The 17,506-nt window shown below is 37.6% G+C and overlaps 2 protein-coding genes across 6 annotated transcripts in view; one reads left to right on the top strand and one right to left on the bottom strand.

Annotated features, from left to right (window-relative positions):
* FBXL13 (F-box and leucine rich repeat protein 13) overlaps window positions 1-17,506 on the bottom strand; it is a 266,998-nt gene that overhangs the window by 149,635 nt on the left and 99,857 nt on the right. The window lies entirely within an intron of this gene.
* Window positions 1-17,506, top strand: part of LRRC17 (leucine rich repeat containing 17) — a 56,180-nt gene that overhangs the window by 24,285 nt on the left and 14,389 nt on the right. Inside the window, exon 2 of the mRNA XM_072653156.1 lies at window positions 604-1,510. Coding sequence (XP_072509257.1) covers window positions 739-1,510 — 772 coding nt within the window. The 5' untranslated portion in view covers window positions 604-738. The remainder of the gene's footprint in view (window positions 1-603; window positions 1,511-17,506) is intronic.

The following is a 17,506-nucleotide window of genomic DNA, read 5'->3' as shown; positions in this document are numbered from 1 at the left end:
TATAGAATTAGTGAAGTAAAATAATTTGTAAAATTCTCAGTTCAAGTGAAAAGTAAAGTTGAAAATGTATTGTGTCAGCATTCAGGAGTGGTCACATTAACAAGTACTCATGAAATGCCTGCTATGTGTTTAGTATGGGGCATACAAAAGCTGAAGAAGACATGGTGTCAGATAATGTACTCTTGACATGACTTGTGGCAGAAAATCAAAAATAAGCAAAATAAACAAGGAGAAAAAAGCGGAGGGAGGTGCTCTGCTAGAGTAGAGAATGTGGTATATTTAGAATCATCAGAGCTGGGTTCATATCCTGAGTCTGTCACTTAATACCTAGGTGAATTAGGTAAGTCATTTGACTTCACTGGGCCTCAGTTTCCCCATCTGTAAATGATGGGATTAGACTAGATGATCTCTAATATCCCTTTCAGCTCTGAATTCATTTTCCTTTGATCCCTCCATTATGAATCTCCTTTTAGAAAAAGTTACCATTTCTGTGTGCTATTACAAATGTGCTGACTAAATCACACTGTATTTACATTCTTTCACATATAGGAACCTGAAAAAGTCCTTAACAATTTCTAATCTTCTTCTTCTTTTTCAACCCAGGAATTCCACATATTCCAGCTGTACCTCATCGTTTCTGAACTGCATTAATTAATATTACACAAATTCATATTTCAAAGGAATCCTTTCACAGTTTCATCTATCACACAAAGTAATTGAGGCCAGCTGGATGTCACGATGCAAGTGGTTGCCATTATAATATTCCTCTTCTTTTGTAAAACAGCTGAATTTAGGAAGACAAGTTTGGGGAGTTCAAGAAGCAAAGCTCACAATGGACGGGCAAACAATGGCAGGAGGGCATCCAGCACTGTGAAACGTTATGCCCCAGGCCTTCCATGTGATGTATATACTTATCTTCATGAAAAATACTTAGATTGTCAAGAAAGAAAACTAGTTTATACCCTGCCTGGTTGGCCTGAGGATTTATTGCACATGCTGCTAGCAAGAAATAGAATCCGTATATTGAAGAATAATATGTTTTCCAAGTTTAAAAAACTGAAAAGCCTGGATTTACAGCAGAATGATATATCCAAAATTGAGAGTGAGGCTTTCTTTGGTTTAAACAGACTTACCACCCTCTTACTTCAGCACAACCAATTAAAGGTACTGACAGAGGAGGTGTTCATTTATACACCTCTTCTAAGCTATCTGCGTCTCTATGACAATCCTTGGCATTGTACTTGCGAGATGGATACGCTGATATCAATGTTGCAAATCCCAAGGAACAGGAATCTGGGGAACTATGCCAAGTGCGAAAGCCCACGAGAACTGAGAAACCAAAAGCTGAAGCAGATTAAATCTGAACAGTTATGTAATGAAGATGAAAAGGAGCAACTGGCCCCTAAGACTCAAGTATCAGGGAGACCTACGGTTGTCAAGCCCGAGGCTGACTCCTCTCTTTGCCACATTTATGTGTTTCCCATACAAACACTAGATTGCAAACGGAAAGGTTTGTACACAGGATTTTTTTCTTTTTTTGCTAACATGAGCTGTTAAAAGTACTCCTTTGAATTTTATATTTTCTCTTGGTACTTTCTGATTTTATTTTCGTCTCACCCTCATGGCTATGGCATTTGCTCTGATACATTCCGACCACATTTGGTTGTTTGAGGTGGAGAGAGAGCAAGGGGATAGAAATGTTCTAATTCTTCCCAAGACTCTCCTGCTGCTGAAAGAGTACAGGCTGCTCAACAAGGTCATTCTTTCCCCTGTTCTTTCCAGCACTTCCTCCCTTTCTTTACTGTTCTTTCTCTATCTTTTCTGCATTCAAAAGCAGGAGAGAAGGGGTATGTGGTCAGGACAGAGGAAACACCATCAGAAAGGGAACCTGTGTGTGCGCATGTGTGTATACACGTCTTAATTCAAGTTCTGGCATATAATGAATTCCTTCATTTCCAGATATGATTTCAATCCACATGGAAACAAAAGAGAGAATGAAACTAGGGTCCAATGTGTGTCCCAATAGCCTCACTTACTCTCACTAAAGTGAAAGGCTATGTGCAACAGAAACCTGAAATGAACCTAAAGAAAAAAATCTGCAGAGCAGATGTGACTCTGCTAAGACTAGTGTGATTATGTCTTTTCCACTACTTTTCTCTCAAAGTTATAACCACTAACTTCCCAAACAAATTTAAAGTTTTAATTATTAGAAGTGTGAGCTAGCCAGTGCTTTAGTTATTCCTATATATATATCCTATATTCCTATATGGTATTATACAATATAGCTATATACTATAATGCCAGAAAGTACAAAAACTACTTTTAAACTGTAATTCAAATTCAAAGATTTTTAACAATTTAAATTTACATATTGTAGTAACAAAGATCAGGATATTGCCTACTTCTTGAAAACGACTACTTACTACCAAAAATACCACAATATTTATGAAAGCGTGAGCAAAGTTTTGAGTAACCTTGAAAGTGCTATACTAATGTGAACTGTTGTTATCATCCTTGTTATCGTGAATAATGCTACACAAAATCACAGTTACCTCTGGATGGGCCCTTTGCAGGATTCTCGTTTTCAGAACAGGTTGAGTCTTCACTGAAATAATGATACAGAAACAAAGGCGTGATGATATAAAAGGAACCATGGTATAATTGAAAGAACCCTGGACCTTGGGTCATGAGGGCCTGGCTTCAAGTCATGTTCTCTGCCACAGCAGAGAAGTTACATAACTCCTCCAGGCCTCTAGTATCACCTTTCTAAAGGTGCTACTAGCCTGTATCATAGAGTGTTCTAAGAAAAGAGGCAGGGTGGTTCAGTGGATCAGGAACCGACTCAAGAGGGACAGGCCTTGGACTCCAATCTTTCCTCTGATATATTGTGACCTGGGGCACAGATCTAAACCTCCCTGGGGTCTCACTTTGCTCACTGTAAAATGAGGGGGTTCAGCTGGATGGCCCTTATTATGATTTTTGGCTCTACAACAGTGCTTTGTTGGTCTTAAGATGTATAGATGAGTTATTACTGTGCAGGATGTCTTTAGAATGCTAGTGTGGATTTTTCAAAAGTAGTCCAGAACTCTTGGGTTGTCTGGGAGTCTTCTGGATAGTACCTAGATTATGCCCCCATCTGGCTCACAGGGGAGGCAGAGCTGGGTGCATGGTTTATGATAAACAGTCCCAATGGGACAAAAAGGAAAGCATGGGAAAGAAGACAATAACAGATAGCCAAAGAAATGAGCTGGAAAAAGACCAGAAAAGCAAGAAAGGACTGAGTCAGGGAGTGTGGCCTGCCAAGAAGACAATTTTCATTGTTCTTGCCCACAGTACCATCTTTTAAGCTGGAGCGATGTACTGACCACACCCTGTCTTCCTTGCCATTCTGATTAATATAGTACAGCTGTTTGCCTCCTTATAGCTTAGACACCACACCACCATTCATCCTATGATTATTTTCCAGTCCTTAAAGCTTTAGTTTGGTGCAATATTCATTCTAGAAGGCTTCTCTGGGGTCTGAAGCCTGGCAGTTAAGCAACGGTCCCCATATTTTATCATCAGGCTCTTAACTGTCCCAATCTAGCAATCATTGGAGTTAACCACACTACTTCTGAAGTAGTAGTCCCCTTCCCTTAGCAAGAATTTTTGCTTACAAAAATTGAGTGAGGGGATAAGGATTTGGTGGGTAAAAATTTGGTTTGAGGTAGGTTTAAGAACTGGTAGAAGATGAGACATATCCACTTAAAGTCTGGTGCCTCTTATAAGTGTGCCACGCTCCTCATGAGCTAGCTGCATGATCATTAATGTACCGTCTTCTTGGAAGGCACATTCATGCATTAGCCAACCAGGCCAGGTACCTGACTTGCAAAGGCTCTCCAGGGATTTGATGCTGGTTAGTTTTTGCCCCTTTATGATTTCGTGCATGTCAGTTTAAGCTGACTACATCTCCTTGGATAGTTGTAGAATCATCAGGGAACACAATGCGGAGGAAGAACTCAGGGAAAACCAGGGGTAGAAACCACAGTTCATGTGGAAAGAAGTATTTTGGGTGGATGAGTCAACTGTGCTCTTACGGCAGAATTCTGCCATGGGAAGCTGTGTAAACAAGGTATTTTTTTAATAATATAAAAAATAGCACTTATGATATTGTTCCTGATTTAATCCTCCCACCAGACTGAAGGAATAGAAAAGTCAACTGACTTAAGAATCATGACTAGTGAAGTTGATAAGCACACTATGAACTAAGGGCCCTTGTTGAAGGTGAAGGATGTAGGGAAACCATGGAGCCTGAAAAAACTCTCTGAGTCACAGGCAACCAGGCTTAGGAGTGGTGAAACACCCAGTGGACGAAATAAAATGATCTGTCCTGCATAAATGAATGAATGAAGTGAGAATGCCTTTATTAAGTGTTTACTACATACCAATTACTATGCTAATTCCTGAGGATACAAATAGAAAAATGGAGACAGTCACTGACCTCAAAGAGCTCATGCTCTTAACTAGGAGAGGCAACATGTAAAAGGAAGTTCAGCTTCAAAGAGATGGAAAGACTTAGGAATCCTAAGGGTTCAGTGGCAAAATGGATAACAGGATATCATTGACCTTAAAGGTAGAATCATGCTCATGGAATGGTGACAGGTCCACCATGAAATCTAACATTATTGCCACCCAAGACCAAAGGGGAATCAATATAAGCTGCAGTAAGACCGCTAGTTTTTTTCATGTGAGGTGTGCCTCTGGCACCCACTTTACAAAATATACCCATCAGCTGAATGTCATGTGGCATGTGCAGCCAAGGAAACTCCTAAGTAATTGTTTTTATGAGGTTTTGACAACCAGTAGCCAAGTTCTCAGAGCACAGATGGAACATCATTCATTAGGATTTCCTGGGTGGGCAGGTGGGGTGGGTAGAGGGACAGGAGTGCAGGTGCACAAACCCATAAGAAATATCACCTCTCACCTTCGCTTCCACCAGAGACAGAGTACTAACATGAAACATTGACAGCTGCGGCTGCCTTCTGGTACATGAATCATAGGAGGTATGAGCAAGGTTGAGCTGTTGGTTTTCCATCTGCAGATGTCTCTACAGTTGTACAGCTCTTCTGGGTATCTGTATTCTGGTTTATATAAAACAACAACTACACAATGATTGAAATACCATGGGATCTAGAAGATGGTAAAAATTTTAAAAAAATATATAAAAAAATAATGCTTGATGAATCTGACATTTGTTGAGTTTGTGGGTGGCTGAGAGTTGTCCAGTGTTCTTATAGTTGATGCCAACAACAGGTTCCTGGGCTCCCTCTAGAGCAGGGATTCTTACTTTTTTTGTTTCGTGGATCTCTTAGATAATTGCATAAAACCTATGAACCCCTTTTCAGAATAAAGTTTTTAAATGATTGGAAGAAATGCTCAATTTCAGTTAGAGGTCACTTGAGGCAAGTCAGCAAACATTTATTAAGCACCTAATATGTTCCAGACAGATACAAAGAAAGGCAAAAACAGGCCCTACCCTCAAGGAACTTACAACCTAATGGAGAAAACAACTAACAAACAAATATGTATTTAAAAAATGTATAACAAATAAATTAAAGGTGAGCTCTAAGAGAAGGCACTTTTGCGGGAGATAATGAAAATAAAGATGCAATTTTCTTCCCACCCAAGTCCTAAAATCTATTCTTAGGCCTCACGTTAATCCTTTTCCATGTACTCTACATACCAGATGAACAGGATTACTTTCTCTCCCTCTAACATACCTTGTGCTCTCATGCCTCCACCCCTTTACTCATGCCATTTCCCATGCCTGGAATGCTTTACCTCTCACTCTTTACCTTTTAAATTCCTACCCATCATTTCAAGGCTAATTCAAATGCTACCTTCTCTAAGAAGTCCTCCATGAACCTTCCAGCTTTGTTTTCCTTCATTTCCTTAATGCACATGTAGCAGAGGCCATCCTATGATGCATGAATGGAGTTCCAGGGGTTAGCTTCTGCTACACACTTATGGAATAATGCATATGATACTTACCTCTATTTAGTTCTCTTTCCTCTCCTAGGACTGTCAGCTCCATGAGGACAATCACTGTACCTGATACAATTTCTGGATCTCTACCAGCACCTATGACACTGTTCTGTATACCAATAAATAAATGTACATCATTAAATACTTGGTGAGCAACACTGTGAGAAGTAGAGTTAGGGACTAGGTCAGAGTGATCACAAGCTAAACGTTCATCAGATAATAATCTCAATGGGGCAAAATGGAAGGCGAATGCAGAAATACAAAGCCACAGAAATAAAGCAGAGTAGGAGCCAGATAAGACTGTGGAGGAGAAGCAGGCAGTGGTCTTGCTCTTTTAGACCATGATGATATGCTGACTATGCTAACCTTGTCTTCCCACACACAGACCATTCTGTACAGTGCCATACAGCTGTTTACTTCCTTGCAGTTCAGACATGTTTTGAACTCTCGTATTTTATCTGTATTGTCTCTGGCATGGATTGACAACTTACAACATGTAACTGAAACCAGACCACCTAATGTCTCATAAAAGTAGCACCATATTCTCAGCATGTTCTGAAGGGATTCCTTTTCTTATGGGGTAAGGGCAATGCGTAAGGAAAGTGGTTGCTAGGGTTTTTTTCACTCCTAAGTGGTAAGATTGAGGACGACGAGTACAAATTCAGGCAGCCTCAAACACGAACAGCATTCAACTGGATAACAGGGTTCAAACTCCATTCCGTTCACTATGACCTTGGAAAGTAACACCAGTGCTATTGAGGTCACAACCACAAGACTAGATTTCTTTCCTATAACTCTCTGTGGCCAGTGTACAATCTCAAATATCACTAGGTGGGCAGTCACAGAGTGACTTGGAAATACAATTCTGGAGTTCCTCTCAGTTTATCAAAGTGTTTTACACTGACCTAGAAAGTTAAACTTGAACATACTTAAACTCACAACCTTCAAGCAATAGGGTGTACTAGAAAAATTAGTAGGTTAACTTCCCAATAGTCAGAATGTGTAAAGTTCTCACCGTATTATGCTACAAAATCATTGTCTCCTATCCTATATATCTTATTATGATTTATAATTAGGATCTATACATTGATCAGGATTCCCTTTGGTGATACTTATGCAAGAATTAGAATGTTATGCTGCTGGTTTTTATTGTGTTAGGAGAAAAAAATGAAAAAACCACAACTGCTGTTATCAGGTTCCTGTCTCTGTGTGCCAAGACTTTTGTCTTTGTTGTTGCTCCCAGAATAGATATGGCAATAGATAAAGAGGTCTGTTTCCTGTTAATAAAATGAGAAAAGTACCACTTTATGTAAAATAGAAAACGTCTGAACCTGGGCCACACTATCTTCAGAAACTAGACAACCATGGAAGAAATTATTTCCCTTTTTAATTCATGGTTCATTCCTTTCCCAAAGCCAGTTCTGTCTTTGTCTCTTTCTTTCTTTCTTGAGCATTTCCTACTCCTTTCTTCCAGAATGCAACCATTTTCATTTCATATGGTGAATTTCTTCTTTTCCTGTCTAAACAAAAATGGCTGTACACTTAATTTTTGCCTCTATGAGTCACAGGAGAAATAGAAAGCTTTTAGGCAAATTTGTAGATAAATGTATAGTCAACAGTCTGTAAATTCTAACATTGCCATTTTTTTTTAGAACTCAGCCTCAACACTTTAATTCATTACTAATTTTAAAAGTCAGGATTGATAGATATAAGAGATGGGTATGCATAATCCAAGTATATCGTAGTAATTAGCCATTACAGATTTTCAAATTGTCAGAGGCAAGGCAGTGTCCATCAGGGCATTCACACTGTAAACACAACTAGGCTATGAGAAATCTGGCTCCTGTCCTTTATGGGTATGCACTGCTTTATGTCTGCAAGAATTCCAAGGAAATAAATGAATGATTCAGATCTTGTTATTCAGTCACTCCCCATCCTTCTTCATGCTCATTAATGTCCCCATTCACTTCTCTCAACATCCATGTTTTTAAAACACTTAATGAGGGGGAAAAGGGTATCAAACCCAAGCTCCTATAAGCTTTTACCTGATTTGAAGTCAATGCTCAAATGAGCTTTTTAATATGTAGTCTGATCAGATTGTGACACTAGAAACCCTGTATTCAAGACCTGGCTCTCATACTAATTAGCAGGCGCAAGTCAATTAGCATCTCTGAGTCTGTTTACTTATATGTAAAATGGGAATATAAGCCTTGCCTTGTCTACCTCACAGGAGAAAGTTCTCAGGAGGAAAAAGTACTTTGTAAACCTAAAACGGTGTATAAATGTGAATTATCCTTTACCCTAGAACACAGTGATGTGATTATTAACAGAATCTCCCATTATACCCTCTTGATTTACTTTGATTACCTTGTTTTACAACTTAATTCAACAAGTATTTGATAAGTGATAGTTATAACCTTTCTAAGTCTCATTTTCTCATCAGTCAAATCAGGAGATTTGATTAGATGGTCTCTGAGGTTTTCTATGCTTCTATATGAATACTGGTGTATTAGGTGCTGTGGAGGTTGCAAGGAGCTCTAAAACATATATTCAAGAACCTTGTCATCACATTGGGTGGATAACATACATGTACACAGCACTTAAGCAAAGAGAAGAACAAGGTTGCACATGTTTACACCCCAAAATGAGTGCATGACAGCATGGAAGAAGAGAGAGGAAATGGGAGAATTCACTGTGGGCCAAAATGATCAGAGGTTTCCTAGAAAAGGGGGGTTTGAGCAAGGTCACAAAATAGGGTTATTATTATCTGAATTTGTCATGTATGTTCCTTTTGCCTCATCCCACTTTTTCATCTTCATCCTACTTTCTGTTCCAAGGTCAAAACATGCATTGAAACATATAACAATTATTCATACAAATAATCATACGGGGGAGTTAGCCTTTTTCCAGCTGTCTTGGAACAAGTCAGATTGCTGCACAGGGAATGTTTGATGTGCCAATTTAACCGCATGTGCCTCAAAGTTTACCATTACTGCCCTAGAAAATTGTAGGAAAAAAGAATAATGGCTTTATTCATTTTTTGCCAAAAGACTTGGTCTTTCAAAAGGAAGAAATGTGGAATTAGTTGAGAAGAATATCTGTGTCATATTGAGATGAGATTTGCCAAAATTATATGAAAGTTGGATTTTTAAAATTTACTTTTAGCTCTACATTTACCAACATATCTTTCCAACTTTTTGAGTAGTCATCTTACTACTAAAAAGGTGAAAGTTGAAAATCATTCAGGTAAATTATTTCCAGCTGCCTCTGTGGAGAGCAGAAAATGCCACAGCTACAGTGAGGTGCATAAATCTTCCCAGGAGGGAACAGTGGTTAAGTACTTTTTATTGCAGCCAGCAGGGTCATTCATGACTCTTCCACTACTCTTAAGAAGCCTTCACAGGGGCTCTGGTGACAATAAGGATAGACCACAAGAAGGAAGAGTGTGTGAATACAAATTTCCAATTTCCTCCTCAACCCTGAAGGGTGGGCAGAAGGTTGATGAGGGGAAGGAAAAGTGGCAATCAAATAATTATGATTATTTGCTCATCGTGAATCAAGTATTTGGAGTAGCACAAAACATGCAAGGAGACAGAATGATACAGAATGATACAATGGCTTTGGAGTTAAAGGACACAGGTTCAAATCCTGCTTCTGAGGCTTCCTGCCCATGAATAACCTTGGGCAAATCACATAACCACACACACACACACACACACACACACACATACATGTACGCGCACACAGAGACACTCACAGACCACAGATACACACACATACATGTACGCGCACACACAGACACTCACAGACCACAGATACACACACATACATACATGTACGCGCACACACAGGCACTTACAGACCACAGATACACACACATACATACATGTATGCGCACACACAGACACTCACAGACCACAGATACACACACACATACATGTACGCGCACACACAGACACTCACAGACCACAGATACACACACATACATGTATGCGCACACACAGACACAGACACACAGATACACACACATACATGTACGCGCACACACAGACACTCACAGACCACAGATACACACACACATACATGTACGCGCACACAGAGACACTCACAGACCACAGATACACACACACATACATACATGTACGCGCACACACAGACACTCACAGACACACAGACACACACACACACGCACACTGGTCTTTCTGATTCAGGCCCAGCAATTTGTTGATTATACACCTAGTTGCAACTGTGCAAATCACTGGAGTATGTGTGTATCACACGCATGCATACATATATACATACACACAATACATATACATACATATGTGTGTAGTGTGCTTTGTGTCTATATATACATAGAGAAAGAGAAAAATGCACACACAAATACACATTTTTGTTGTTTAGTCATTTTTCAGTTGTGTCTGACTTCATGACCCCATCTGGAGTTTTCGTGGCAAAGATACTGGAGTGGTTTGTCATTTCCTCCTCCAGTTCATTTTACAGATGAGTAAACTGATGCAAACAGGGTTAGATGACTTGCCCAAGGTCACACAGCTAGTAAGTGTCTGAAGTCATATTTGAACTCAGGAATATGAGTTTTTCTCTGTCAGGTCTGATATTCTATCCACTGTATTAGCTGCTATAGATATAGATAGATAGATAGATAGATAGATAGATAGATAGATAGATAGATAGATAGATAGATAGATAGATGTATATACACATATGTATACACACACATACATATATATTTCCCTCCTATTCAAAGTGGTTAATTTCCACATTCTTAACCAAAGGCACTACATATGTGGCTAAACTGGCACATCAAACATCCCCTAAGTACTGATCTGACTTTTTCCAGTACAGCAGGAAAAAAGCTAACACACTTAGGAATATAAATAATGACTGTAAGTGTCAAATATACGTGCTGGCCTCTGGACAGAGAGAAAGGGAAACATGAAATAGTCAGAGGAAGCAAAAGGAAGATAAATAAAAAATTAGATAATGATAAACCTACTTCATGACCTTGTTCAAACCCTCCTCTCTCCAGAAAACCTCTAACCGCTTTACCCCACAATAAACTCTCCCTCTTCCTCTCTCTTCTACCACACTGTCATACACTCATTTTGGCACAAAACGTGTGCAACCTTGTTTTTATCACTGCTTAAGTGTTTCTTATGTGTGTATGTTTTGTATATATTTACATATGTTCATATATATTCATATATTTATTCTATACATGCATATAAAACACACACGTTTCCTCACAATCCTATAAGTAGATAGTGCAAATGCTTATTTCCATTTCACAGATAAGAAAAGTTCAGAGAGATCAGAACTGTGCTGTCCAAATGACTTGCACATTGGCAGCTAGGTGCACAATCAATACAGTGCTGGGGCTGGGGTCAGGAGGATCAGAATTCAAATCTTTTCTCAGACACTTCTCAGCTATGTCACTCTGGGCATATCTACCTTTCTATTTACCTCAGTTTCCTAATCTATATAATGGAATAATATATCACACCTACTTCTCTGGATTATTGTGGGGATAAAGAAACAATATTTTTAAATTGTTTAACACAGTTCCTGGTACATAGTAAGCGTTAATAAATGCCTAATCCCCCTGCTTTTGATTCCCTATGATTATGGTAGTTAGTTTTAGATCAAGGACTTGAACCCAGGTCTCCCAATGCCACTAAGCCACAGTGTCCATGATTTCGTGTGTGTGTGTGTGCGTGTGTGTGCCACAGCTAAAGAGACACATAAACTTTCTACCTTAATTCACTTAGATCTTGTGTGCATTCTAATTTTGCCTGTGGAATATACACTTTTCACATATTTTCACAATGGTACTACTGATGCACGGGTATGAACACCAGACTTTTCTGCATTACACACATACAGTAATGCTTTATTTTTACATTTATTCATTTTTAGGTCTTACTATCTGAAACTCTGAGTTGTCTTTGCCTCACAGGCTATAAAATGTCTTTGCTCAAAAAAAAAAAAGCATCTCTGCTTCAGAACGTAGTAAATGTTCAGTGTTGACCCCAGTTCTATGAACTAAAATAGTTTTTTAGTCTTTCTCAGCTGCAGCATTTTATGACGTTCTGATCTTTTCTCTACTAATTTACATGTGGTTTAGTTTGTGGGAGTCTTGCTGCCATTCATCTTTCAAATTTGCCCTGCCCTGAAGATATATAGTATACAGTAAGCATTGCCTTTAGAACCTCCTACCTGCTACTTTTCCAGTTATTTATAAAGCTCAGACCACATGTGCTTCAAAGTTTGCCATTGCTGAAAACAATGAACTTTGGCAGAGTCTAAAACCTTAATGCAGGTTAGAAACTATAATTTAAACCATTCTATAATCAGAGCCATCTATTGTCTATAATGTTTTCTAGGAAAGGAAATTCCATATCAGTCAGTCAACAAGCATTTATTTAGTGCCTACTATTTGCCAGGCTCAGAGCCAGGGATACAAAGAAAGGCAAAAAAGATAGTCCCTGTTCTTATGAAGGTCACATTCTGATGAGAGACACAACATTCATACACTGAAAAATGGAGGTGATAACCAACAGAAGGCACCACAGGTAAGAGGGATCAGGAACATTCCTCAGTAATTATTCTAAATTGTTAAAACCATGATTTTCAAGAAATTTCTCTTCATATCTATCCCAATAGGGCCTATTTTCTAACATTTTAATCATCTTTGTTTCTTTCCTTTGAACTTTCTCCATATTATCCACATGGCTTTTTTTACCTTAGTAATCAAAGCCAAACAAAACAAAACAAAACACTCAGCTTTCTTAGAAGGGGCTTGGTAATTCTAAGGACAAGGTTACTACAAAGCTTACAATACCTAATCTTCATATTTTGCTCCCTCTGAGAAAGGAAAACCCCCTATTCAAAGACAAAAATATTGAATTTGCTAAACATCTTCATTCCAAGGCTCAGTGAATTTTGTATATAATTCATTTAACCTCACAATATTCTAGAAAGAATGACTGATTAAGTGTTATTATAACGATATCCAATTTACAAAGAGAGAAAGAATTGTAATAAAATGTTCAATGACACACTTGGAAAAGTTTTTATGTCCCCTCAGAGAGAAAGCAAATTTGATAGCACTGAAGATGTTAAGGAATTGAAAATCCCCTCACAATAAAAATAAATAAGAATCCATAGATATTAAAAGGATGAAAATTTAATGTTTCTATGACTGATTGTAATTCTGCTACCATAGATTAAAAAACTGTAATTTAAAGACGAATATAAAGTAGAAGAAAATATCACTTCAGCAATCCCAAAGTCCTGAACACAGGGGCAACTAAGATAAGTTGTCACCATCTTTTATATTATGTTTCTTACATAGTTCTCTCCCAAGTATTTCTATTTCTATCACTTTTCATTTGTTTCTTAGGATGTCTTATAAGGCCAATAGTTTCTTTCATATGAAAAAGTCCCTGGCAAGGCTCTTACTGCTCATATAAATTTTCTGTGCCATCAAAAGTTAATATTTTGCTGAACACTACCATTATTTAGTGGTGGGCTTTGAAAAAGCATCTTGTCATGATCTGTGTGCATGTTGTCTGAGGACCAGTCTAGCTAAGTCTAAGAGGCTCACTGCAAGAGCAGTGTGGAAAAATGAGTATTTTAGTCATGCTATCTCTCAAAGACTAACTCTGCACTGGTGCTGGGGAAACTCATAATGAAATTTCAGATCTCTGAAGTACTGAATTAAGCATCATTCATTCATTAAAACCTTATTTAGTAAGCATTTATTGAATAGCTACTCGGTGGCTAAATCGTGAACCAGGTACTAAAGATTCTAGAGATTTTCAATATCACCAGAAGGTTCTCCTGAATTTTGTCTCCCCTATATCTAGTCTGTACATTACTAGAGGAATATTCCTGAAACAATCCTTTTATCATATCACTCTCCTTCCTGGAAATCTTCTACTAGCAAAAGGATAAAGTCCAGATTCCTTTTATTCCTGAGACTCAATGCTCTATGCAACCTTATTTTCCTACCATTCCCCTATGTAAACCCTTGGCCACAGCAAGATTTACATAATCACATTTGCTTACAAGCATATATACATGCATGCACACACACACACCCCTTTGTTGATACCCTTTTTAAGTGTAATGCTTTCTTTTCCTCACAACATTCTCATTTCTCATTCTCTCTCTTCCCCCCATCTTTCTCTCTCTTCATACATATGATGACTTCTAAATTTGTATGTAGCATTATTATGAATTTCTATTATGCTTATTTCAGCAACCAAAAAAGTTATTGGTTAAATTGGGATAGCATGAACTGAGTAAGTAGTTTTAGGTAATCATTTTCAACCCAAATCACTATTTATAGTGTGCCATTAGTATCTGACAAAACAAAATCAAACATTGTATTAAACCTCTAAAAGTATAATTGCCATAAAGGCAATATAAATTAAGCAGAACAAAACTCAAATTTAGTGACAGTATCAGACAAGTGAATAAGCACAGATAATCAGTAATAGCATCAAGTAATTAATATGTATGTGTTTAGGGCTACCTATATGCAACATTTTGCTGGTAACTATCATTAGAGATATAAAGAAGTGTAAGAAGTGGTCCCTAGCCTTAAGAAACCATTTAGTTGAGGAAATGAAATTATAATATATATTTTTTTGTGCGTATGTATATGTACACACACACACACACACACACACACACACACACATACTCACTTCACTCAAGCATACAGATTTCCCTAAGCACATAAAATTTTGAAAGAGTAGATGAAAGAACTAGTACTGCTCTACTATAGTCACTACTATAGCTGGAAACAGGAGTCCTAGTCATAGCCACTGCTCCAAGGCATAAGCCCAAAGGAAGAAGACAATCAAGAAAAATAAGCTTCCCTCTAATTAGTCAATGTGTCTATGTTTGTATAGAATGTAATGACCATTCTACAGTATGAAAGGAAGATTAAGTCTTTGGGCTCCTTGACCAAGTGGCAAGGATCCGAAAGAATTAAATGTAATAATCTACCCACTTAACATCTCGACATCTTTCAGAATTTTTATAGTCTGATTTCTGTGTCAAAAGTTTATGAATGGTAACAAAATAACATTATCAGGTGTATTAAAGTAAGTGATTCTCATTCTGTGGTATTAGTAAAAAGTCTATTAGTACTGTTGCTTACAATATAGTATTTAATAACCTGAAAATAGACATCTCAAATTTTAACCACTTTTTAAATAATTTAAACATTAAAATTCTCCAATTTCAACCATACGCACAGAATCACTGAACCTCAGCATCTAAGGAAAGCACCTTAAAGACCATCTAATTCAAACCATACCTGAATAGGAATGTCCTGTAAAACACACCCGACTGGAGGTCACTCACCCTTTACTTGTTAACCTTTATTCGGGGAAATTCAGTACCTCCTAAGCCAGTTTATTCCACTTTTAGATAGTTTTAATGGTTAAAAAATTTTTCCTTACATCAAACATAAATCTACTTTTATGTAACTTCTACCCATTGCTCCTAATTTCTGCCTTCTGAGGCCAATTGGAACAACTTTAGCCCCTCTTTCATATGAAAGCCTTGAAGATAACTATCAAATTCCTTTATCTTCTCTACCCCATATTTCTCATTATCCTCAACTTTTTTTCGATTTAAACACTGAAATTACTAAGGATCAGAGCATATGTTGATTTAATTTGGTGGGAGAGGGAAAAGCCCAAATTGCTTGAGATTTGAGACTGAGTGATCAGGACAATGGTGGTCTATAAACAAAAATCAGGAGGGATTGAGAAGTCAGGTTTTGGGTGGGAAGATAACTAATTTGGTTTTGACATACTGGTTTCTGAAGGACTGTACAATAAGATGAAGATATTCAACAGAAAGTTGGAAATATAAACTTGTAGCACTCCGACCTTGCCGGTAGAGGTATAACCTAAGGCATTATCTATAATGAGCTAAAAACTGAAGCAGCTGAAATAGATGACATTAGAGAGAAGCAAGAAAGCCTGAGAAGAGAACTTTGGTAAATGCAAACAATTATATGACAGAAAAGGGAAGAGAAACCCTTGCAGGCAGGAATTAGCAGAAAAAGAACAATAGGACCAGGAGAACACAGTTTCAAGAGAGAAAAAAGAAAGGAAAGAATTTCAAAAAGTAAGAGGGGGCTGTGTCAAATATTACAGTGGACAAGACAAATGAGGATTGAAAAAGACCATTAAATTTGACAAACAGGAATTAACTGTTCATTTTTGAAGGAGCAGTAAATAAATGGTAAGAAAGTGGAGGCAGTATTATAAATTACTCTTTTCAAATATTTGTTTTAAAGGCAAGGAGAGGGATAAACCAGGGTATAGAAAACTGGAGCATATTTATAGACAAGAGCATGTTTGTAAATAGGAGATGGAGTCAATAAAGAACGGAAGAAACTGAAAAGTGAGAAAGGGAGAAGTGATTGTTGGAACAACATTACAGAGAAATCAAGAGTGGATGAAAACAAAAATAGCGATGAAGAGCTTGCCCTTGGAAAGGAAGAAAATTGTTTTATAAAACAAAACAATCTCTCCCTCCTTTAAATTCCTACATCATTTTTTCATAGTATGTATATTATCACATATCTTAGCTACAAGGTATCAGACATTTTATCTTATTTATCGCATACTATCTTACTCATAAAGATAGTCTAGATACCAACTTCAATCTGAACAAAAATACAGTACCTACTGTGTACAGAGCATCCCAAAAATTTTAGTACAGTTTTAAGCTGTTATACCTTTAAAGTATCATATCATAACCCAAAAATCTTGTATCATAAACCTAAAGTCTTAGAACACACATCCTGTATAATAAGCATTAAAACTAGTGTCATCTTACGAAACATCAAGAAGCACGAGAGAGAAAAAAAAGCTTGGATGGCTTAAAATTACTATAACAAAACTTTTGGGACACCCTGTAAAATGAACGAGCATCACCTCATGAAACATCAAGAAGCAAACTTGTCATGAGTCCCACTCAAGCATCCAAATATAAAACTGGAAGGTCAAGAAAAAGAAAGTGGAAAGAATCTGAAAAGATTTTTACAAGGGACTCTTCTTTTATCAATGGCAGTGGAGCAACCACATTTGGACTATAGTACTACAGCATCTGTTATGCTACATTAAGAAAGAGAAATGTCACTGACCAAATGTGGAGGAGCTGTATGAACTGGAGTACTCTTGGTTGGGGGGAAATATCTTCTCCCCGGAATAAGTAACAAAAGAAACAAGGGAATGAGGTTGTGTAAATAGAGACTCTCAGGCTATATCTTATTCCTTTCTCTTTAATGACTACAACAGGATGACCCTAACTAATTCTATCTTGAAGGAAATCACCACTATCTCAGAGATATGCTGCCAACACAGAATATTCTGATAAAACTAACCACTGAAAAATGCAGGAACAAATGCAGGACTGTTTCATTTTTCTC

The sequence above is a fragment of the Notamacropus eugenii genome, chromosome 3, assembly GCF_028372415.1.
Source record: "Notamacropus eugenii isolate mMacEug1 chromosome 3, mMacEug1.pri_v2, whole genome shotgun sequence".
Lineage (NCBI taxonomy): Eukaryota > Metazoa > Chordata > Mammalia > Diprotodontia > Macropodidae > Notamacropus > Notamacropus eugenii.
The sequence above is the reverse complement of the archived record's forward strand: the minus strand, read 5'-3'. Positions and strand labels throughout refer to the sequence as shown.